This window comes from Myotis nattereri (genome assembly GCF_964212035.1).
Source record: "Myotis nattereri genome assembly, chromosome: 7".
Lineage (NCBI taxonomy): Eukaryota > Metazoa > Chordata > Mammalia > Chiroptera > Vespertilionidae > Myotis > Myotis nattereri.
This window is the reverse complement of record NC_138082.1, coordinates 71244374-71270613: the sequence shown is the minus strand read 5'-3', so window position 1 is coordinate 71270613 and position 26240 is coordinate 71244374. Positions and strand designations below refer to the sequence as shown.

The following is a 26240-nucleotide window of genomic DNA, read 5'->3' as shown; positions in this document are numbered from 1 at the left end:
GTTCTGGGAAGAATGTAGATGAATACAAATTTTAAAGAAACTCCTAAAAGAGTCTATGTGGAAACTGAGTATCTTTTCAAGCTATGGTTAACATAGAACAGAAAAAAAATTTCTTTCTTAACTTGTAGGACTAAGCCTGAACAATCAGTGAATGCTTTTCTCAACAAATTATACATTGGTAAGGAAAGTAGTCTGCCTCCATATCATATGTATAATCCTTTAATTAATCTATAACTTAGATGGAATGCTAAGACACATAGAGTACTGGTTTTATGTACATTTGATTTTTTTATTCAAGTGGGTTTGCTTGGGGCCTGCCTGAGATTGACTATTGCAAACTCTATGACCAACACTTTTCAACATGGTGGTCAGGACATATGGTTTCAGACAATGTCTGTGAACAACATAGATACTATTTGCTAGCCCAAAGAAACACATGCATATTCAAATGCAAGAAAGTTGTTTGATAAAAAGAAACTTAGTAAAAACAGATTTTTTTGATACTGTTGGGTAGAGTTCAAGTATTTTACCTTCCAAATTCAACACTTGCACCTATGTTGCTGTTATTATTATTACTATTACATAACTAATAGCAAATATCCATTTTCATTTATCAATGGGCAAGGACTCTCAACATGTTTGTACTTTTTTTTAAGAGAAAAATGCTAGTAGATAATGATTTCTTGTATTTTTCTTTTTTTTTTTTTAGGTTATATGTATATACATTTCATTCTAAGTGAAAAAAATGACACCATATAATTCATATTAAAAAAAGACTTTTTCATGTAGTCTGTAAATACTTAAGATCAGTATATTATTTTGGCCCAAATTATTGAAAATATTCTTTTTAAACATTATCCTATAAAAATAACTTTTACAAACAGACATAATATACAAATGGATGTTTTAAAATATACTTCTCATCAAAAGCTATACTTAAGTGAAAAATTATCAAAGGTACCAATGTTATTTCCTACAATTGATACCTACCACTAAGGAAATAAGGATGAATAAGATATAATAATAAAATATATATAAATTAAAAATAATAATTATGTAATTATTTTAAAAATAAATAAGAATTATTTAAACATTTAAAACAAACATATGTAATTTATTTATTTAAAGACTTAAAACTAATAAATAAGACAGAAAAAGTAATTTAAATTAATTTAATAACTTGGATTAGAAAATAAGCACTTTAAAAAAGTGGAGAAAAGCCTTTTTCTAAAACTAAAATATCATTATAGGTCTGATTTTTTGATACTACATATTTATGGAAAATAAGAGAATTAAAGTTTTATATATTAAAAGTACAATCTTCCACTTTTAAAAATGGATCTAAGATTTTTTAAAAAAATCAACAAACAGGCTGTGAGCAGTGGTCTCAGTATTAAGGTGCATAAGCTGTATATCCAGAGTAATCAATGTCTTAATGCTTTACAGTAGAATTTAATTAACATAATAAGGAATTAATTGGAAATCATGCACCACAATTTTCATGATAAAAGCCCAGTGCCTGCATTTTTCTAAGGTACCCATGTTTTTCTATCCTTAGTATGAATATTATGTTTCTGTGTTGGAATAAAGTATTGGGAAAGTGACTGCAAGAGTGTAGGGTGTGGGCACATGCCTTAAATAACTGCATGTGCAGTGTGCATGTAGATATGCCTCAGGCCAGGGATACAGTAGCTTGCCTCATAGTCAGCACTTGGACAGCTCTTTGCCTCAAATTCGTGTAGTTCAATTAATACAGATTCTCTTTGTACATTTCAATATGGACTGAGGCATCCGCTCTTAAGTATATGACATGAATGAATTAAACTGATTTAATTAGTAGTGTGGCAGTAAAATTTCCCCGCTGAATTTTTTTATCTCATGAGGTTACAGAAGTCTTTGGTCACACTGAAGTTTCCTGTATTATCTGTCCCCAAAGGCCAGCTGAGACTAATGTTGTCATCCTCATTCTCATTCCAAGTCCCTTCTCAGTTCAGTTATTAGGTCAAGGAAGGGGAATGCACAAGCTACTCTCAATCAGAACAAAATACTTCGCTGCTATATTTAAAGAGATATGTAAAGTACATGTAAGGGTCTTATTTTTCAGATGAGCAAAATATATGAAAACAAAATATATGAAACCAATATATGAAGAGTGGTTTTCTTCTATTATAAAAAGCAAATGGTCAGTTTCAATTTTGGGGAAGGGTAATGCAGATTGTCTATAACTTTTCATCTTTGATGAAGTGATGAGCATATTAAGAGTAAAGAGAGTGCCACACATGCATTATAATCACCAGTAAAATAATCGCATGATCAAAATGAAAGGTTTCAAGAACTGCTAAGAAATAAATTTTACCCTACTTTTAAGCCAACAAGTTATCCCATTATCGTTTCAAGGATGATGATAAATGATCCAAGACTTGTAGATCAGGTATAAAGGATTGTATTACTCATGGCCCAGCAAGCAGAGTAGTTATTAGCAGATTGGTGTTCATTCCCTTTATTCCAAAGTCCCAGGGAAGTGAGTGGAATGGACTCATATGGATGCCTTCACAAAGAGCACTGCATTAGAGCAGAATTCTGAATTTAGGAGATATATATATATATATATATATATATATATATATATCCTATCTAATAAAAGACAAAAAGGGTAATTGAATGTACCTTCGCTACACTTCCCATTGGCTAATCAGGGCGATATGCAAATTAACTGCAAACCAAGATGGTGGCCAGCAGCCACGCAGCTGAAGCAAGCAGGAGGCTTGCTTGCTCCAGTGATGGAGGAAGCCAAGGTTCCCAGCCTGTTGCGGCCCGGCTCTGAGCTCCGAAAGCAACAAAGTTTCAATTATAGAAGCTAAACAAACCCCAGATACCTGCTTTCAGCAGGCCGTGACCTCAGAGCTGGAGCGAGCAGGACAGCAACAAAGGTTCAATTATAGAAGGTAAATAAATCCCAGAATAAAAAAAAAAAGAAAAAAAGGAGAGGCTGGGAGCTTCAGTAGCTGGCCAGCCTGAAAATGGCCCTTAGCCCCTCACCCAGACTGGCCAGGGAGCCCAGTGGGGACCCCCACCCTAAAGGGGGTGTGGCCAGCCTGAAAACGGCCCTCAGCCCCTCATCCAGACTGGCTGGGCACCCCAGTGGGGACTCCTGAAGTGGGTGTGGCCAGCTGCAAACAGCCATCAGCCCCTCACCCAGGCTGGCCGGGCACCCCAGTGAGACCCCCACCCTGATCTGGGACACCCTTCAGGGCAAACCAGCCGGCCCCTACCCATGCACCAGGCCTCTATCCTATATAGTAAAAGGGTAATATGCAAACTGACCCTAACAGCAGAATGACTGGGAATGACTGGTCACTATGACACACACTGACCACCAGGGGGCAGACGCTCAATGCAGGAGCTGCCCCCTCGTGGTCAGTGTGTTCCCACATGGGGGAGCTCTGCTCAGCCACAAGCCAGGCTGACGGCTGACGGCTGCCAGTACAACAGTGGTGGTGGGAGCCTCTCCTGCCTCCTCAGCAGCGCTAAGGATGTCTGAATGCAGCTTAGGTCTGCTCCCGCTGGCAAGTGGACATCCCCTGAAGGCTGCCGGGCTGCCAGAGGGATGTCTGATTGCCAGCTTAGGCCCAATCCTCCGGGGAGCAGGCCTAAGCCAGCAGATGGTCATCCCCCAAGGGGTCCCAGACTGCAAGAGGACACAGGCTTGGCTGAGGGCCCCCCCTCCAAGTGCACAAATTTTTGTACACCGGGCCTCTAATATATATATATATTATGCCTAAGTGACCAAATGACCAGTCGACATGATGCACATTGACCACCAGGGGACAGATGCTCAATGCAGGAGCTGCCCCCTGGTGATCAGTGCGCTCCCACAGCAGGAGTGCCGCTCAGCGATCTTATTGAGCTGCAGTGGCAGTAGGTGCAGGAGGACCGGGATGAGCGGTAGCAGCGTGGTGCCCAGCCTGGGCTTGGGCTTTTCCTAGGCCACCTACCACTTTGCCCACTACTACATCCCTTGGGGGGTGTTGGACTGCTGGTTTGTGAGAGGGCACCAGCCAGGCTAAGGGACCCCACCAGTGCACGAATCCGTGCACCAAGCCTTTAGTATTATATCATAGGCAATAAGTGCGCTGCCCATTGCACTGGAGGGACACTCCAGCTCTTCTTCCAAGGCTCTTTTCTATACTAACATCCTTGTAAAGACACTTCTAAATAAAAGGCATGAAGTGGCTCACTTTAAAACATGCAAAAATGTGAGGAATCCATGCAGAATTGTCACCCCAGGAAAGGTCCTGAAGTCATAATTTGCTACTCTTTAATAAATGAAGATATATAGAATGAACAAGTTAGTGTGCAAATATGACCTTAAATTATAATCCTTTCTGGGTTCAGGCTATTGCTCTCATTGTCATTCACTATTGATTTATACTACCCCACCTTAGAGCACCTTGTTCAGTGAGTCATGTGTGATGGTTAGGTTTATGAGTCAATTTGGCCAGGGCACAGCACACAGATATTTGGTTAAGCATCAGTCTGGGTATTGCTAGGAAGGTATTTTAGATGATTTAACATTTAAATCAATATACTTTGAATACAGCAGATTTCTTTCCATAATCAGGGTTGGTCTCATTCAATCAGTTGGAAGCATTAAAAGAAAACAGACTGAGGTTCCCCAGGGAAGAGGGAATTTGGCTTCTGGACTGTCTTTAAATTTGAGCTGCAATATCAGCATTTCCCTGGGTCTATCACCTACAGGTGGACTTCCCATTCTCCACACTTGTGTGAGCCAATTCTAGAAATTATATCTCTGCCTCTCTCTCTGTACACACCCTATTGGTCCTGTTTTCCTGGAGAATCCTGAATAATACACCATCACCACTCCTGTAATCTGAAAATGATTTTGCTGAATGCTCTGGGCAGTAGAGGTAAACTCACACATTCATTCTTTCCTTAATTAAAATATATTTTTTACTAGAGATGCAATGCACCAAAATTCCTGCACTGGAGGGGTGTCCCTCAGCCCAGCCTGCACCCTCTCATAATCCAGGACTCCTCAGGTAGGGTCCCTAGGCCTGGCTGGTGATCAGGGCCTATAGGGGCTTTCTTTCCCCAGATGCCGGCTTCTGGCCCCACCCTGGCCGCTGCCACTGCTTGCCATCTGTGCGGTGCTGCCCCTCCCTCTAAGGGGTGATCGCTGGCTGGCCCTGCACACCAACCATAGAGTTGCTGGCCAGTGGCCTGGGCCTCCCTCTGTGAGTGATTATGGGATAATGGCGGGGCCCTCCAACCAATTCCATCACACCTGCCTTGGCTAGCCTGGCGCCAGTGTGGGTCATAATGTGGTAGTCTGGACAGTCATTCTGCTGTTTGGTCATTCAGTCTATTTGCATATTATGCTTTTATTATTATAGACTAGAGGCCCAATGCATGAAAATTTGTGCAAGAGTAGGCCTTCCTAAAAAAAAAAAAAAAAAGAGTAGGCCTTCCTTCTCCTCGTTGCTGGCACCGGCTTCCCTCCAGCACCCGGGACCTGGGCTGCTTCCCTCCAGCCACCGGCAGGCATCCAGGACCTGGGCTTTTCTCTGGCCCCAGCTTTGTCTGGAAGGACATCCGGAATGACTCCCAGAAGGACGTCTAGTCTAATTAGCATATTACCCTTTTATTATTATAGATTGATTTCGGAGAGGAAGGGAGAGGGAGAGAGAGATAAAAACATCAATGATGAGAGACAATCATTGACTGGCTGCCTCCTGCATGCCCCACATTGGGGATAGAGCCTGCAACTCAGGGATGTGCCCTGACATGGGAATCAAACCATGACCTCCTGGTTCATAGGTTGATGCTCAACCACTGAGCTACACAGGTCAGGCATCATATTCATTCTTTTCAATGAACTCTGCAACATATGTACTATGGAAGGCAGACTAGCTTCCAACTTAAGAAACCTCCTACAGATATGCCATGAGTATATAGCTCATTTTATAATAATCCATTACAAATTTTTTTATATAGAGTTGTTTATATAGAGTTTAAATATTTTTATTTTCTGTATGTTATGATGTTTTGACATCTTTCTAAAAAACCTTTCCATGAGGGATGGGGTTTGGAGTCCGGGAGACTGCCTCTCCTGGAAATAGCCAATTCTTAAGGATAGCAAAGGGTCCAGCCAGGAACATGCCTTTGATTTGTAAACTAACCAATCCAGAGCCCTACCTCCTCTATCCAGTCCCTATACCCAGGAAACAATACTCCTCTGCATAAATCATCCCAGATCCAGGTATCAGACAACCAGTGACCTGATACCTGGTCACTGGACTAGAGTTTAAAGCCCAATAAATTATTCCAATTAGCCAGACCTAACCTATTTATCCTGCCCTGCCTTGCCTTCTCCTCAGATATTTTAATAAAGACTATGGCCTAATGCTTTCCCTTCACTTTTGTCTTCTGCTTCCTGACCAACCCGGTGTCTTTCCCACATGGTCCTGTGTAGTAAGCTGTGCCTTCCATTTCTAGGACCTGTGAATATAATAAGCTTTGTTTTATGAACCTTCTTCTGTATCCTCTTGTGGCCACATCTGTCTAACCAACTCATGAAAAAAGTATAAAATATGAGTCCTCATTGTGAGTGGGGGAAAAAGAAAGTAATTTCCATTAATGCCCTTGTGCTACCCACCTCTGCCTATTTGCTAAGAGATAACAGGGCAACAATTGCTTGAACTTCTGAAGGCAAAATATCACAGCAGCTATTCTTGCATATTCCTTTTAAGTCCTATGAAGTAGGTTAGAATTTATTGAAACAAAATGCTTTGGAACGTGTTGCTTTAATACTAAATTACTCAGTCTTTTTCATATTAGATGAAAAGGCAACTCTATTAGAAATTACTTTTTATTGCTATGTGTTCTAATATGTTTCATATTTTGCACTTGATAATTTAAACGTTCAAACAGTTGCATCACTTCAATTGATAATTTCCACTGAAAATTTTAAACAAGGTTGCAGCACACACTTTGCTTAGGCATCATGTTTAGTGAAACATACTGATCATTAAATTTCAAGTTGAGCTTAAAAGCCAGAGGCTATAAATCTTCATTATTTTATCATTACCATGACAAAGAACAATGTACTTTTTCATGTGACCATACTGCTAGAGCTTACCTTCCTGTCCTACATTAAACAAGTATACTTGTTTTGGTTTCACATTCATACCCAGAGAGAAAATGATAGTTTAAATGCATGTGTGGATGATGGGTAAATGTAATAAAGCAAGTCAAGTCCTTAATAGTAATTTAATTCAATAAACCCTTCTATAGAGATTGAGGAGAATGCAGTCACAACACTTCTTGGTCCACTGGTAGCCTTACAAACTAAGGCAGTAAGCCAGGGGGACATATAATAATAAAACTAGGCAGAAACCTACCTACAAAGTCAGTATTTGAGAGACAAAAGGAAGCTAAAGAATCCTATAGTCTAATGTCTATATTCTACAAATAATGAAATGAAGCCCCAGAAAGATAAAGTGATTCACAAGGACCCACATTTAGTCAGTAGTCAATACAATATGCCTGGAAATTTGACTCATGTTCCAATGTACCTATCTATTTATGTTAAATTTGATCTCTAGAACTGTAAATGGAAAATCATAATCAGTAGCAAGAGTCAAGGAAAATTAATATAAGTAATGACTCAAGGAAAGAGTGGGACATAGGAGGGGGAAAGGGACTGGAGATCGATAAGATCATAAAGCGAAGGATACTTCCTTCACCAACTTTCTAATAAAAATTTATTATTCTCAATAAACTATAGCTTTATTTTCTTACTAAAATATACGTGATGGCTGACAATGTAGAGATTCAACAAATGTGTATATGATGGGAAGTCAAATATTAAATCAAATGTAAGGAAAAACTAAGGCATTGTTATAAGAAGATACATGAGACTGAGAAGACAACACTATTAAATTCGTTATGAAAAAAATGCTAAAATTTGAGAAAGTTCTTTAGTTAATAGTATTGAATCAACATTAATTTTATGGTTTCAGTTACTGTGATATTGTAAAATAAGATGTTATTATTACGGAAAATAGAGTGGGGGATATATAGAAATTCTCTGTACTATTTTTAAATTTTTCTACTAGACTGAATAAAAGTAGTTCAAATTCATTTTTAAAAATGTAGTAAAGCATATAACACAATCTGTAGGAAAAAGGAAGATAGCTGAAATATCGATATTAATGCTATGGTTTCTAACTGTTTTGTTGCAGTAAGCTAAATGAATCTTCACAATTTCACAGAAAAACCATAAAGATAATTAGTGCAGAACAAATCATCTAAATAAGTATTCAGTATAAAACCATTCAAGATAGGTACCCAATTATGCAAAAAAAAAAAATCCCACACAAAAACCAAAAAACATAATTTGGAACTGAGCAAGAAAATGAGATGTTGATTTAGAGTGCCTGGGAAAGTGTATTAAAACAGGAATGTCTCGGGTGTGTTAACTAAAAATCATAAATTTTTTTTTAATTAAAAATGTTATAGAAGTTCAAATGAATCATGAGAATATGGAAACATTTACAAGATTCCTGAAAGTTCACCAGGGAAGCCAATTATAAGAATAAATTCAGTAAATACCAATATAACTTCAGATAATCAAATAATAGTAATGATTGATCTTGTTTCTTATTTTAGAACAAAAAGAATCATGCTTCAGTCAATCTTATTTCTGTTTTATCAGTTTAATTACTTTTTTAAAGTAATGGCAGCCAAATGAAAGGACCCATTCATTCAGTGAGTAGTAGTTGTACAGCTGCTGTATGCCAGGTGCTGTTCTAGGCCGTAAAGACCTGTCAATGAATGAAACAAACAAAAACCTCTGAAATCTTGAAGCTTACGTTCTTATAGCCAGGCAACAAACAAGCAAATTATACCTAGGGATAAGTACTAAAGAGAAAAAGTAACCAGAGAAAGCGGATAAAGATTCAGGCCCAGAGTCTGTGTAGATGTATAATTTTAGATGGGTGACCAGGAAGGACTAACTAAGGGTGTGGCCTGTAAGCAAGGGCATCTGTGAGGTAAAGGAGAGAGGCATGGGAACATCTGGTAGAGCAGTGGTCCAGACACAAGGAACAGCACATGCAAATGCCCTGAAGTAGGACCACGCCCAAGGGATTCAGGGGATGACAAAGAGAATGTTGGAGTCAGAGGGATATTACAGGTTATATAGCAGAAAAACGACTTAAATGAAAAACATGTTTTCCCTTATGAATTTAAGAGTCCTTACAGGAAACATGGAGTTGATTACATGTAAAATCCTCATGAGCAATAGAGATAAGTGAGTTCTTCTTATGACTTGTGCTAATTTTTGACAGTCTTAGCTGTTGGTGTTGAGAGTAGCAGTCCCTGGTGGACCTTCCTGAGAGTACCGAATTGTGAGACATGTATCTTCTGATACTAAACAATTTCTATAGTTAGTCACACAGGCAACGAAATGAAGGGCGCTACCGGGCAACTGCTGTGTAACTGTTCACTCTACAAAGCAGTGCGGTTTGTGTCTTCTCTCATTGTCCACTCTTGGCTTCTCCGCAGTGGTGGCAGGTTTACGTCCTGCTACCCTCTAAGGCAAGGTTTCTCAACATGGGCTCTATGGACATTTTGGACCTGAAAATTCTTTGTTGTGGAGGACTGTCCTGTATTTGCATAATGTTTAGCAGCACTAGACTCTATCTCCTAGATGCCAGTAGCACCTTCCCACCCCCAGCTGTGACCAGCAAGAAAGATTTCAGGAAAGAAAGACAAAATTAACCTGGTCTATAAGGTAGGAGTTCTACCTCGAAAGTGAATGAATATTTCTCAAACATTTTTACTCTATTTTGATTTCTCCAAATATGAATTTATTTGGCATCAAATGAAAAGTTCTTTGCCATATTTGTTTTTCAAAGTTGCATGAGAATATTAAATTGGGGTCCTGGCTGGTTTGGTTCAGTGGATGGAGCATCAGCCTGAGGACGGAAGGGTCTCGGGTTCGATTCTGGTCAAGGACACATGTCTGGGTTGCGGGCTCGATCCCCAGTCAGGGGCATGCAGGAGGCAGCGGATCAATGATTCTCTCTCATCATTGATATTTCTATATCTCTTTCCCTCTTCCTTCCTCTCTGAAATCATATATATATATATATAAATTTTTAAATTTGAGGTAAGTTACAAATACCTTAATAGCTAAAATATCAAAATAACTTTCTGACTCAATATGTGCACCTTCTTTGATGTACAATAAAGATTTATGAAAACTTGTTTTAGTAATAGATAAAAAGTGCTAACTCTGGAGCCAGAAACACACTGTTGACCCGTGGAGACAGATGTGTACTATTCAAAGATGAAAACAGGCATTTGTTAAAATATTTCATATAGTTACCATCACACACATCAAATATGCTAATATCACCACAATATAGCAATTCAAGTTATCTAAACATAGTATATTACACTACATGATAGCTAAGTTGTTTTCTATCAGAAAATCTCAGAGCCAAATACATATTTTAATGAGAAATTTGATTCTTTCCAAATGTAAAGAAAAAGTGAGAAGAAAATCAAAATTAATATACAGAATAGAGTTGATAAGTATTTAACTTAAGGACGGTCTGAAAGGTAGTCATCACTTCTTTTTGTCTGATTTTGTGTGTAGGGGGGTTGGGGAGAGGGGCAAAAAGGTATGAGGACACATAATATAGTTTCCTAGTCTAAGTATGAGTCTAGAATAGATCTTGTCTGGTTTAAAGAGATCATATGATAGTCTGCTATTATAAATCCATAAAATAAATGTAATTTCTGTTAAATAATAAGCTATCCTGAACAATTTAAGTTATTTTCCCTCTTTTTATTGTATATGAAACCTGTGTCTTCAGGATAGGTGTTTATCAGATAGTTTCTGTCTTGTGTACAAATTTATCTCTAGGGCTTAGAACACTGCTTGTAAATGAAGATTTCAAGAAATGTTGGTTGTCTAAATGAAAATATAAATGAATGACTCACTATCACCTCATGAATAATTCCAATATTTCTTCCAATGACATACAAGACCTTCCATTTAATTAACACGAAGGTCTCTCATTACCCTATGATCCAAGCACACATGCTGGATTATTCTACTTTTAGCTGACTGATGTGCTATTCTGGAAAAAAAAACAAAAAACAAGCAAACAAAAAAAAAAAACACACAACAAAACCTTAACTTAGGTTTCGGAGAGAAAATGGCATCTTTATTTTCTTGCTGCCTTTCATTTTAATTTTTATAAGAATTTGCACAATAAGATCCCCTTTATTTGGCTGTTGTGAAGGTAAAATGAAATAACAATTATATCACCTACAAACAACAGCATTAATAAATGTTAGCTCCTTTCCCTGCTCTCTCATGCATAGTTGACTTTCCCATGTCTGTGTCAATTTTACTTCCTATTCCCTCTTTTTTTGCAACTTTCCATTTTCTAAATTCTTCACTTTTTACAAAATTAAAGGAATAATCTATCTGCTACAGAAATCTCTTATTCTCCCTATAAACCTATCTCTCCTCTAAACTACCTTAGTAGTATATTATTAGTACTATGTCTACATCTCATTCCGAACCACCTACTGCCTTGTTAAATTTCCTGACATGCATTCACTTTTCTATTTGTTTCTATGAAATATGAGGGTAGGATAAAAGTATTATTCATTTTAGAATTTCCTAATAGATATCAATATTAAAGACTTGGTAAATATGCATAAAATTTAAAAAATGAATACATGAAATGTAAGCACAATAAAGATGGGTGAAGAAAAGAAATAACAACATTGGGATGTGTGGCTAGCTTATTCATTCCACAATACCAGTGAAGAATGCTCCCCTATTATTTCTTTTACTTAAATATATATTTTTTATTGATTTCAGAAAAGAAGTGAGAGGTAGAGAGAGATAAAAACATCAATGATGAGAGAATCATTGATCAGCTGCCTCCTGCATGCACCCTACTGGGGATTGAGCCTGCAACTCAGGTATGTGCCCTTGATGGGAATCGAATCCGGGACCCTTCAGACCACAGGCCGACACTCTATCCACTGAGCCAAACTGGCTAGGGCCTATTGTTTCAATATGATTTTCTTTCTAATATTTTAACAGAGTACTAAGTATCTAGAAAAAAATTAAATCCTTAATTTTAACTACTTGATTATTAAAGCTACTCAAATATTTAGAATTATAGAAAACATTTTATTTTTTATAGATACCACCTAATAATCAAACAAATCAAAGAGGAAGCCACATTTGAGCATAGCCGGATTTTCACCTGGAGACATATCATTTAATCAGACTAAACATATATCACACCCCACTGCTTAATGTATGTCATCACTATTTTCAGGGGCATCAAAAGCAAAGTGTGGATAGTTTTTACCTTAAATAAGTACCCTGAATGATAAAAGTGTTATTACTTGAAAAGTACTATGCAATTTGGAAAGTCAATAAAAATAAAATATATCCCTTCCTTGCCATCTTAATGTTGAATGTGCTAGGTAATTTAGAATGTTAGAAATGTAAAGATAGGTAAATTATATTCAATAAACAATGAGATGAAATGAGATAATCATGTAAAGTGCTTACCTGGCATGTACATTGTAATAAACAATCACTACATTTCCTTTTCTTTTTTTTTTTTTTTGGTCTTTTTTACAGACAAAAGATATTGGTGGCTTTATTTATAAAAGTTTTATTCTTTTCAACCGTTTTCCCAATAAATATTTACTGAGTGCTCACTATTGGCATAGAACTGCTAGATGAGTAGGACATGCCCCTGTCAGGGACTATTTTGAAATTACAGTTTAAATTTAATATCATTTTGTATTCATTTCAGGTGTCTATCACAGAGATCAGGCAATCATACACTTCAGAAAGTGCTCCCCTGATATTTCCAGTACCCACCTGGCCACATACACAGTTATTATAATACTAGAGGCCTGATGCACAAAATTTGTGCAAGGGACTCAGCCCCTGCCACCACAGTGGCTGCGTTGGCCCACACCCTTTGCCTGCCTGCCTCTGCCTCGGCCCCTGTCACCGCAGCTTTGTGCGGAAGGTTGTCCAGAAGGACATCCAGTCTAATTAGCATATTACGCTTTTATTATTATAGACTAGGGGCACAGTGCATGAATTCGTGCACCTTGAAAAGAACTGTGGACCAACAAGCTGTGGGGCGGGTCTTGGCCCATCCTCCATGCCCCTGCCCGGCTCATTCCACTGTGGTCCCCAGTCCCCTGTCTGCCAGAAGCCTCGCCCCCGCTGCTCCCATGCACTGATGGTGCCGGCCCCACTCGCACCTGCTGAAAGCACGGAGTGACTGGGGCCAGTGCCAGCAGCGGGTGTGAGCAGGGTCGTCACTGTCAGTGGGTATGAGTGGCAGCTGCTGCCCTGATGGTCCCTCAGGAGCAGGGGGAGGTGGAGAAGCCCTCAGGGGTGATCAGGGCCAGCAGCCACCGCTTGCACCCACTGATGGCACCAAAATATTGTGACCGGTGGTGAACATCAGGAGTAGGTGCGAGTGGTGGCTCTGGCACCAGCTGCGGATGTGAGCGGGGCCAGTGCTGGCAGTGGGTGTGAGCAGCAGCTCCAGCGTTAGCAGTCGTTGTGAGTAGGGCCAGCACTGGCAGCAGGTGGGACTGCGGTTTGCAGGAGCAAAGAATTTTTAGTAACCACCGGAGGCTTGCCCCAATGACAGCAACTGGTGCCCCACCTTGGTCTGGCACCTCCACTCACTTGCTCCACCATCCCGCCGCAGCCAACACCTACCATGTTCTGCACACGCCCCCTGGAGTCAGCACATGTCATAGCGACCAGTTGTTTGGTTGTTTGATTGTTCTGCCGTTCGGTCTATTTGCTTATTAGCCTTTTATTATATAGGATTATTTACTATATTTCCTATGCTGTACTTTACATCCTAGTGACTATTCTGTAACTACTAATTTGTACTTATTGTACTAGTCCCTCAACCCCACCTCCCTTCTGCCAATCATCAGTCTGTTCTCTGTATCTATGATTGTGTTTCAATTTTGTTTGTTCATGCATTTTGCTCTTTACATTCCAAATAAGTAAAGTAATATGTTGTCTTTCTATGACTTACTTATTTCACTTAGCAAGGATTAACTTTGTAATCCTTAATGTAATTGCAAAGTAAAACACTATAGGTCCATTGGTGGAGTGATATATAATGACACATCTATATATATAAAAGCTTATGTGACCAAATGACCAGTCAAACATTCTCTATGACATGCACTGTCACCAGGGGGCAGATGCTCAATGCAGCAGCTGCCCCTTGGTGGTCAATGTGCTCCCACAGCCAACCTCCCATGGCTGGCAAACCTCCTGCGGCCCCTCCCCACAGCAAGCCGGCCCCGGTCGGCCCTGATCACTGGCCATGCCGAGAGACCCACCCATGCACGAATTCATGCACCGGGTCTCTATTCTAATCTAATAAAAGAGAAACATTCAAATTGACCGTACCTCCACTAAACCTACAAGCCACGCCCATAAGCCCCACTCACAAGACCCACCCATAAGCCAATCAGGAGCGGATATGCAAAACCCAACTAAGATGGCAACAGCCACAGAGCTGGAGCAAGCAGGAGGCTTCAATTGCCCCTGGCAATGGAGGAAACCGAGCTTCCTTCATTCCTTGGCTGGCCCTGAGCTCCACTCAATGCTACAAAGTTTCAATTATAGAAGATAAATAAATCCAAGATACCTGCTTCCAGGCACCATGGCCTCTGCTCAAGGAGGGCCTGGGAGCCTGTGTTCCCAGGGGTCCTAGGCACCCCAACGGGGACCTCCACCCTAAAGGGGGTGTGGCCAGCCTGAAAACAGCCATCAGCCCCTCACCCAGGCTGGCAACACACCCATGGGGTGAGGATCCCGCTGGGGGGCTTGGCCAGCCTTCAAACAGCCATCTGCCCCTCACCCAGGCTGGTCAGGCACCCCAGTGGGGACCTCCCTGATCCAGGACACCCTTCAGTGCAAACCAGCCGTCCCCCACCCAAGCACCAGGCCTCTATCCTATATAATAAAAGGGTAATATGCAAATTGACCCTAATAACAGAACAACTGGGAATGACTGGTCACTATGACACACACTGACCACCACTGGGCAGATGCGCAATGCAGGAGCTGCCCCCTGGTGGTCATTGTGCTCCCACAGTGGGAGCTCTGCTCAGCCACAAGCCAGGCTGACGGCTGCCAGCACAGCGGTGGTGGTGGCGAGAGCCTCTCCCACCTCCTCAGCAGTGCTAAGGATGTCCGACTACAGCTTAGGCCTGCTTCCCCACTGGCAAGTGGACATCCCCCAAGGACTCCTGGGCTGCCAGAGGGATGTCTGACTGCCAGCTTAGGCTCGATCCCCTGGGGAGCAGGCCTAAGCCAGCAGGTGGACATCCTCCGAGGGTCCCAGAATGCAAGAGGGTGCAGGTCAGGCTGAGGGACCCCGTGAGTGCACAAATTTTTGTGCACCGGGCCTCTAGTATATATAATATTTGTATATAATATATATTATGAAGAAACAAAAATTATAAAAAATGTTTTTCTTTTGCTCCATTTTAATTTTAAAATCCTTGATGTAGTTTGCAAAGTAAAATGCTATATAGGACTTGTCAAAATAAAGTACGTGTAAGTAAAAAAAAATTGCTATTGAATCTATTTTTTTTATAACTAAGTCATGACTGAGATTAGGCAGATGTTTGTGAAGATATGAGGCAAAAACTTGTAGCTCAACTAGCATGCAATGGGAAGACACACCTTTATTAAGCAAAATCCCTTATGTATATATAAAAGAAAGAAATATAACAGTATAAAGATTTGGGGGAAGGGTTTAGCAGAAAAAAATAAAGTTAGAATTTTACCTTAGAAAGATTAGAAAAGTAAAGCTTAACTTGTGCACAAAAATTATAAACATTTAGAGTACAATTCATAGCCATCTTTAATAGAACAAAATAGTATCAGGTAATTAGGCCATTTTGGTTAGAAAAAAGGAAATAAAAAGATTACTTAAAGATTTTTGTCCACGTGATACCAAATAACTAATCTGACTGATGTTTAATCAAGATTTTAGATTCTAAAATAGTCAAATGTATCTGGCAAAGGTTGCCATTAAATCAATTCATGATAGAGTGAGTATAGAATGTATTGTGTGTGTGTGTGTGTATTTCACTCCTGGCTAGGTGCCATAGGTTCCTTCTTCAAGAGCACACTCCCCATAACTCAACTTGCTCAACTGACAAATCATGACTATATTACCCCAAATGGTTTTCTCTATAACATATGATAAAATAGTATAAAAAAAATCACAATTAACAGTAACATTTTGTGACTTGTGACACATTAATACATTGAAGAAGCAATCGCCATCCATCTTAACAGTGTCAGCTGGGGACTGGAAAAAAAAACACCACACTTAATTTTTATGTAACAACCTTTCTATATTTTGTGATTCTGGAGACTTTGGTTTGAAAATTTAACTCAGAAAATATTCATTGAGCAGAAATACAGCATTTTAGAAAATATGCCACATCTGCTTTCCTCACTCTTATGAACATAAATGACAGGCAAAGGTACATCTGAGTTTTTATGCTTGGAGAAAGGATGAGGACGTAGATGCTCTAGTGATGGCATTGTCAAGGATCCTCAAGAGCTCTTTGTGTGCTTTTATGTTGCTTTTTTGAAATTCTGTTTTTAAATGTTCCGTTCCAAATCTTGCAAAAGTCTTTATTTTAAAATATTTAAAACTAGAAGGCCGGCGCACGAAATCCATGTGTGGGTACGGACCTTAGGCCTGGCCTGCAATCAGGGCCACCTTCCCCAGCTGCCCACATCTGGCCCTTTCCCCCACCATAACCCATCCCCGGTTCCCTGTTTGCCATCGGATGATCGGTGCCTGATGGCCAAGGAAGGGACCAAGAGGTGGTCAGTGTGCCTCATAGTGACTGGTCCAGTGGTCATTCTGGTCATTCTGCCATTAGAGTCAATTTGCATATTACCCTTTTATTATATACTAGAGGCCCGGTGCACAAAAATTTGTGCACTCACGGGGGTAGCGGGGGGTCCCTCAGCCTGGCCTGTGCCCTCTCGCAATCTGGAACCCCTCGGGAGATGTCCACCTGCTGGCTTAGGCCCTCTCCCCAGGGGTTCGGGCCTAAGCTGGCAGTCAGACATCCCTCTGGCAGCCTGGGAGCCCTTGGGGGATGTCCACTTGCTAGTGGGGAGCAGGCCTAAGCTGCAGTTGGACATCATTAGTGCTGCTGAGGAGGCGGGAGAGGCTCCCGCCACCACCGCTGTGCTGGCAGCTGTCAGCCTGGCTTGTGGCTGAGCAGAGCTCCCCCTGTGGGAGTGCACTGACTGCCAGGGGGCAGCTCCTGCATTGAGCATTTGCCCAGTGGTGGTCAGTGTGTGTCATAGTGACCAGTCATTCCCAGTCGTTCTGCTGTTAGGGTCAATTTGCATATTACCCTTTTATTATATAGGAGGATAAAAATTAAGAATAGGTAATATTAAAATCAGATTAAAAAAAAAAACCTAGGATCATAAGGTGAGTGAAAATACTATTTCTTGCCATATTTATATTTAAATGAATTTCAAAATAGTCTTACTATTGTTTTTCTTCTATCTCCTTTCCAGGTATCATTTGGAAAACAGCCTAATGTCTATTAGAACATCTCCCAATTGGCTTGATGGTTCTTGCAGAATCACAAGTCATAACAACTCACTGTGGCATTTGTAATGGTATGTGAAAATTAAAGCTTTTATTAAAAGCCAAAATTATGAGGGGAAGGGGTATCAAATTAAGTGTGAGGGGAAAAAATCCTCATATTTTAAAATCAACTTAATTGGAATTGTTTTCACAACTCATGGATGCCTCAACCAGATCAGTAGTGTAAAGGGAACACAATGGCAAGAAGGGAAGCATTTTAGGAGATTTCTTCGGAGAGAGATGTTGCAGTTTCATAAGTCTCTAGTCTCTAATATTTAAATTCCCAAGGTGGTAGGAAGGGCAATGGAGAGATACTTTCACTTAAACTCTAGTGACAAAGCTTCCATGGGACCTCAAAGAGATCTTTGCATTGAGTTCTCTACAGCTGGTTTTTGCTAATGCAAAAAACCTCTGAGAAAGTACCGCACCCGAAAAATCTAAAGTGGCCTCCGTGGCAGAATAGCCATGATTGATTTGCACTATTTCTGCATTTTCATCGTTTACTTGTATTGGGGCAGAAGATTTGCAAATAATTTTGTAGGCCATATTTGGATCACACAGAAGAAAATGCTGGCATAGGGATGCCTTCAATCCAGTACAACAAGGTTGTCCAGCCAGGTACAGGAACTCAAATAGTAAGAGGATACATATGAACTGGTTATTTACGGATGCAAAGTCACAGCATAGGATTTCATGCACCTTGATTAAGGGAAATGAATTTAGAGAGATCCAGCAGAAAGCCTCCCAAAAGCTTGTACATGCACACATAGAGACACACATATATCTACACCCCTCAAGAGAGTAAAATTTAGACTCAGAGAGAGGCCAGTTTATAACGGGACCAGTTCATATAAGACAATTGTAATTTCAGTATCACTCCTTGCCACTCTTAACCCTCTTACTTCTTCTCAGCAATGCTGAGAAGTGAGTGGACACTGTAAACTGATTAATGGGCTGGGCAGGGTGGCAAGGAAAATAAATGCAAGACAGAGAAAGAGAAGGAACCAAATTTTCCTTCCTTTCCTTTCCTAGGCTTCTAGCTAGAAGACAACACAAGTGGGGCGTGGGGGAGATCTGACAATATGTTAAATTTAGAAATTGAATGTATATATAGTGGATTGAGCATTCTAATTACTAAATTAAGGTGTGTTTCTGACTTAAAGTGACTGACAGTTCTGTCTGTGGCCTAATTGTGAGCCACAATTAGAATTGGAATTTGATCAGGTTTTGCTATGGGGTAGGACAGTTTGCTCCACTGAACACATTTTCAAAGTCAGTGAGAGGCAAAAATAAAGTTGTGCTTTATGTAAGTCAGAGGCACATTTTTTCAATATATTTGGGAATTGGCTAATGACTATTAGCACTTCCCAAAAGGCCTCTTATAATGGCTAGTTATATGGGAACTTGCTCAGCTTCATTGTGGATATCATCTGGCCCCACAATTTGAGCTGAAATTTCCTACTTCAGAATACCAATAGTAACATCAACCAAACATGATTTATCAAACTTTTTAATATATATATATATATATATATATATATATATATATATATATATAATATATTTTATTGATTTTTTACAGAGAGGAAGGGAGAGAGATAGAGAGTTAGAAACATCGATGAGAGAGAAACATCGATCAGCTGCCTCCTGCACATCTCCCACCGGGGATATGCCCGTAACCAAGGCACATGCCCTTGATCGGAATCGAACCCGGGACCCTTCAGTCCGCAGGCCGACGCTCTATCCACTGAGCCAAACCGGTTTCGGCAATCAAACTTTTTAAAATAAAAAAAAATTATATTTGTTTTACACCAGTACAATTATAGCCCATGTTCACAATAGTAGTCCTAGGGGAATAAAGGGTCCCCAAGTGAATTCTGAAGTAACAAATAAAAATTACACATTGCTAACAGTAATTAAGCAACTGGGTTGACTGTATTTCCTGTATTACAATTCATGGTAAAAAGCGGAAATTTGTATAAAGTATACAAAAAATTCTACCAATCAGAATATTTATTAATATAACAAATATATTTGTAATAATGCTTTGATGGTACTTCGGGGATTAACAAGTATTTTCACATTGTCTGTTTGAACTTATGAGCAATTTAACATTAATAAGTTAATAAGATTTTTAATGGAAGTTTCTAGAGCCATCCTGAACTCGTGTGTGTGTGTGTGTGTGCGCGCGCACTTGTGTGTAGTATGCTGTGTATGTTGATGCATATACATGTGTATGTATGCCGATGGATGAAAACACATAGGGAAAAGTTATATTCTCTATGTTTACTAAAATCCATCAGCCACATGGCTAATTTTATTTTTTATGATAATACATTTCAGAAGATTTCAATCTTCTTATTTCCCTGTCAACTTTTCAGACAAAAACACATATATTGGCTTAAAGGTGTGTGTGTGTGTGTGTTTTAATATCTCATACCTTTTGTGAGAAACACCAAAAATTATGAGAAATGTCTATTTAAAAACTGACCATAAAATTGAACCCATGTTTCGGGACTAACATTTCTAGTAAAGTCCAGGGGAACATTTTATTGATAGTCGACAACAGTCAGCATGTGCAGATAGGCTACGTAACCTTGCTACCCAGCAGGAGGAGTCTCAAGCGCTGCACACACAAATCTCTTCTCAACAATTTTAATTAGGAAATGTCTCATGACTGACAAATGCATTCATTATTTCCTTGAATGGTTCGTCAGAGTCTACATTTTTGAATCTTAGACTTTTCTTTGTGATAACGTTTGGAGTTAAATCAGAAAAACAAGATTGATATTTACCTATAATCTAACAGCAAAATAAAAGTTTGTTCTTAATTCTAAAAATGTTTTGCAAGGCATAATCACTTAAATTCATGGGAACTTTCTAACAAAAGTCATCGGTGATATGTTTGTTTGTTTATTTCATCATTGCAAAACTTGATCTTTTTGAGACACTAGAAATTCCTAGTGAGTTATACAATGGTGAAGTTCATTGAAATCCTAAAACAAATAGTGATCTCTAGGTTCAGAAAATGATATTACTCTAAGGTGAGTGAGTGGCTGCCCTAGAACTGGTTAGAGTAGAGGTCTGAAAATGTTTCTGGAGTTTAAAAGTGGTTCTTAAATTGGTAGTGTGTGTGTGTGTGTGTGTGTGTGTGCTGGTGGTAGTGAGGTTTTTAAATAACTACAATGATGAATTATCAAACAAGAATTTATGGCCTGGGTATAATACCACAATTTCAACACATAATTGGAGAAACTGTTGAATTCTAAAATCCATGGGGAAGTAGGGAAATTCCGGGATGGAAATAAGATGAAGAACAGGGCTTGGCCCTTCAGATGCCGGACAAGCAATCACATAAACATGATTTTATCCTTTGCTAGCGTATCAGCAAATTAACTTTAAACATGCTATTTGAAGAATGTGTTTTGCATAGAAAGACTGCTTCCCCTTTCTCATATCTATACTTCTATTCATAATATCAAAAAAGGGAGCATACCTTGTATCCTCTCCAAAGATAATTCATTTGTTTCCTTCTATAATATACCTTACATTAAGGAAGACCCTGAGGTGGAGAAATGTGTACCTACTCCAAATCTTACTCAGGTTGAGCCCACCTAGGAAGTATAGAAAGTCAAAATAGCAAAATGCTTAAGAGCATAGGCTTTGTGTTTGTTCCTGCAACTATCCCAACAAATGACCACAAACCTGATGACCTCAAGTGTCCAGTTTCATCATGGGACCTGTTGGAACTAGAGGTTTTCTGTTCTAGCTGCAGGCATTGATATCTTCCAAACTCAGAAAAAAAATGGATTGAGTGCTGTTTTAAAATACTTTTTAAAGATATGAAACAATGTATAAAAGTATTTTCACATGCATTCTATTTGGATATATGTATCCCAGAAGAACTAATTTATGCAGTTTAAAAACAAGTGCTGCACTAATAGAATATACGCATATAGATCAGATAGTAAGTTATCATTTTTATGTCTTCCCCCTTCTGCTGAAAATTATGATTCATGCTACAGTGAAAAATGAATCTTGGGCAAGACACCCAAGAAGATAAAAGTGAATTCAGTCTTATAAAGGGTATCTATCACCTTCTCTGATAGAGAGTATCAATTATACCTGGCAAAAATAGTTAATTTAAATTCCCTGGTCACTTAGAATTAATTTGCCTCCCTTTGATATCTCTTTTTCTTTGTCCCATAATATCCTACTTTATTCTCTGTATAGCACTATTGTTACCTTGTTCACTTACATGTCTATTTACCTGCCTCCCACTATTGAGATATAAACTGTATATGAATCTTGGTCCTATTCCTATCAGCATTCCTATCACCTAGAGCAGCACCTGGCTCAGAGAAGGCATTTAATGAATATTTATTGACTGGACAAAGAAATAAATCAAATAATTATTTTTTTAAAGTATTAATTTTACAAAATTTTGAAAAAAATTCTAGGGAGTAAAAAATACAGATTGGTGTTTTATTCTATAGAAATCTATTATTAAATCACTAATATTCCACTGATAATTTCAGTAATCATTGAGATACATAGAAGTGCCTCAAATGTACAATTTTCCTTTTTAATTTACGTAACTAATATTTAAATTCACAAGAGTCCACAAAGACTATAGGATTTATCACATTTAGTAGGTTTTCAATGAACCTTTGAGCCCAAATAAATAAATAAATAAAAATGAAATACAAAAGTCCAAGAATAATGGAGATGGGTCCTCTTTTTAAATGTTGTTGTGTTTTCTTTTTGTTTATAGAAAAGACTGAGCTGACACAAATGTCTAAGATATTTGCTTTATTTGCAAATAAAATCTCTATAGTCTTGTAGTTCAAACCACACAAATTTATCTAAGACTGAGAATTTCTACAAAACTTAAAGAATTATTTGTCAAACTAAACATTGACACTCAGTCTTCAGGTACAACTGTAGAAACTAGCTAAATGAGTGAATACACAGAGACCTTGATCTTTCTGATTCCAAGAACCACATATTATACTTTGCCAAATATAAGTTCTGTTTTGACACGTTAATCTTGTGTCATAAAATCTATTACTATTCTCCTTACTGGTAAGAAAAAAAGATAAACTAAAAATGCATTAATGTCCCTGTGTAGGAATATCAAAATGTTAATATATTTCATGTGTGAAAATCTCAAAATATTCTCATAACCGTCAAACTGCCAAAGTGAAACTATACAAATATTCCTGGAAATCTAGCTGCTATGAGAGTTGATCTCTTGCTTTGTTGAAGTGCAAAAATCAGCCAATGTCACTGATAAAATACAGTTGTCAAAGTTAGGATTATAGGCCAGACCATTCAGACACATCATTGGAACTGACACTTTTTAAAAAGAAACCAAGAATCCTTTAAATTCTATTTCAGTCCCTCTTGAAAATGTTTAATCAAAATTAGAGCAATCCAAACATATCTACTGCTTAGAATATGCAAGTTCATTGTCCTAAAATTGTCAAGTCCCTATTATCTGATATCACATCACAGGGAAAAGTAGACAGATAGCCTCTGCCATGTCCAATTTAAAGTACAAATCTTAACTCTAATTGGACAAAAAAAAAAGAGAGACAAAACAGGTGTTTTTCATTTTAGCACTTCATTTGTCACTTGTGGAAACTGTACTTTTTATCAGTAAAGGTTTGACTTATAGTGAACCTGAGGTGAGTGAAAAATCTCTTTATGCTCTCCCCCATTTCCTTTAAAAGATAGCAGACCACCATTCTTTACCCGTCATGCTGTAAATAATGTTAGTCCGTCTCTCTGCTTTTATTTTCCCTCCTTCTCTCTGATTCATTCTGCACTCTACTACTGGACTGATGCTCCTAAAATATCATTTGGTTCACATTATTCTTTGGCTGAAAAGTACTTCCTGTCTCTTACCTCTTCAGGATTTTTATCCAAGACCCTTCATTTCACATTTAAGGTCTATTATTTCAACACCTTTCACTTTTTACGTCTACTCTGTCACTATTACCTATAAACAAACCTCCTGTAGTAATGAGCTGAATGTTCTCCTCATGCTATTTCTGGAGAGTGTGATTTTGTAGCGTTTTGTTTTCATGAAATATCCTTCCCCCACTCCTTAGGACTCTTCTTTTTAAGAACTAGACAAAATAACATCTCCTCCACAAAAAGTTCGCTGGGAATACTCCTATAAACACTTCTCTTTCTCCCTGTGATTTCTCCTTACACAGATATTCTTCATTCATCATGTATTTCCTTGGGCCATCTTTGATCTTATTATTTAATGTAAATGCTTCAAACCCTTTACAGTTTTTGTGCGCTGACATGATCTCCAAAAGTAGACCATGGGTTCCTTGAAGGCAGTGGCCATTTCCTAAATCCTTTTAATCAACTTTGATAGTTAGCACATTGACCTTCATAAAATAAGGTTATAATTAGTGGTCCCTAAATCAAGGATTTCTACAGTATTTTAGAAGTAGACTGTATATATGAGGAAACTGAGGTCCAAAATCATTCATTGACATGCTCAAGGTTTGGTTTGCTTGATTATTAAAGATCTTTTCTACGTATACCAAAGTTACATTATTTTTGTTTCTTAATTGGTTGTTACTAAGCCAAGTAATGCATGAAATCCACTGACTTTAATAAAGTGTGTGTATATATACTATGAGTGTATGTATATACATATGATTATTTTTGTTTCTTAATTGGTTGTTACTAAGCCAAGTAATGCATGAAATCCACTGACTTTAATAAAGTGTGTGTATATATACTATGAGTGTATGTATATACATATGATTACATATGTGTGTGTGTGTGTGTATATATATATATATATATATATATATATATATATATCACTAGGCATAAACAACTAAAGTTTCTTTACAGATACTGATATTTCAAGGGAAACTCTAAAGATCTGAATTTTAATGATTTATAAAGTAAAAAACAATATTCAAGAATTGTGATGACAATGGGGATATTAATATTTTTAATGCACTTTTAGTGACATGACCAATATTCTAGAGAGAATCAAATATTGCAAAAGTCTCTGATTTCCTATTAAAATATTATCTTCTGCAACATAGAACTATAAACAAATAGTAGTAAATTTATGTTTTTCCATGAAAGTGGATACATAGCTCAATTTAATTCCTGTGATATTTAAAATGTAGTGGGTAATTGCAAGTTCAACTTTATACTGAAGTTTTTAATATGCTAGTATGTGAAAAATATGTAGAAATAATATTACTGAAGACAAATTAATACATATTTTTAAATCAATGGTAACTTGGGTTCTGGTTAAAGTTAGCTTGACATACATTGGATTTATCTCTTCAAAGTACTTTATCTCTGGGCAGTTTAACGTCAATGTTACACATTGTCACTTACCATCTTTCAGGATGGTTTCTCGCTCTGTGCCATCTATCTTCTGCCGGCCAATTAGGAAACTGGTGGTGTCAGCAAAGTAGATATAATTGGTTTCTGCATGAAAATCTAAAGCTCGAGGGTTTACCAGATTTTCTATGGGGATCATGTATTCATCAGCTATCTTGGTATTCAAGTCCATTCCTCTAACAATTCCTGGGCGTCCTTTCCCATAAAAAAGGAACAACTCATTCTTGGGTCCTGCAGAACGAAGATTACAAACATAAACAACTGATGCTGCCTAATCTTCTTTACACTGCATAATGCCACTGTTTAATTAACTGGCACAATTAGCGTTTTTAAAATTCAATACCAAAAATTAAACTCTAAAATATGCCAAATGTATCTTGATGCAAGAAGGCCAGTTAACTGCATTACTTTAATTAAAACAGAAATTACTTCTGTGAATGGGTTATATTTAGTTAATTTTTTTGTCTGTGTCAGTATAGCAAAAAAAAAAAAAAAAAAAGAAAGATCATTGGAAAGCTTGTAACTGTAAAATGGACATTTATCAAAACATCCGGCACATTTAATTTTACAATTCATTATAATTTATCTAACACGTTTTGCAGATACCAATTATAGAATCCATGATGTTTGACAATGCTAACACTTCAGAATAGATAAAACACTCTCCCCACCCCTCAGAGTTTGCATCTACAAACTGTTAGAGGTAAACAAAGCACTCGCACAGCATCACATACTTGCATGTGAATATGTGACAATTATTTAATCATGTGATTTATATTTTTAAGAAATTAAATCAAATGCCAGTTACAGCATCACTTTTTTCTTTGCATCTTAATTAATATGTTAGAGGTCAATGCCAGTAACTCTGATGTGCAACACTGCCGTTATCAAAAACAAAACAAAATAAAAACAAAAGCCCAAGATAGAACTGCCTCCTGAGTTAAAATGCCAAAATCAAGTCAGCTCTTTGTAGAGTGAACTAACTCCTTCAGACTTTCATATAAAAACATATGCAAGGTTCTCCAATTGCTAGGGCACCCGATACTTAATTTAGTCTATATAATTTTAAAGGAATTACTT

General features: G+C 38.2%; 1 protein-coding gene across 2 annotated transcripts in view; it reads right to left on the bottom strand.

Annotated features, from left to right (window-relative positions):
* Positions 1-26240, bottom strand: part of LRP1B (LDL receptor related protein 1B) — a 1698272-nt gene that overhangs the window by 719304 nt on the left and 952728 nt on the right. For both annotated transcript variants that reach the window (XM_081095916.1, XM_081095917.1), the window contains exon 11: positions 25155-25391. In XM_081095916.1, the coding sequence (XP_080952042.1) occupies positions 25155-25391 (237 nt within the window). The remainder of the gene's footprint in view (positions 1-25154; positions 25392-26240) is intronic.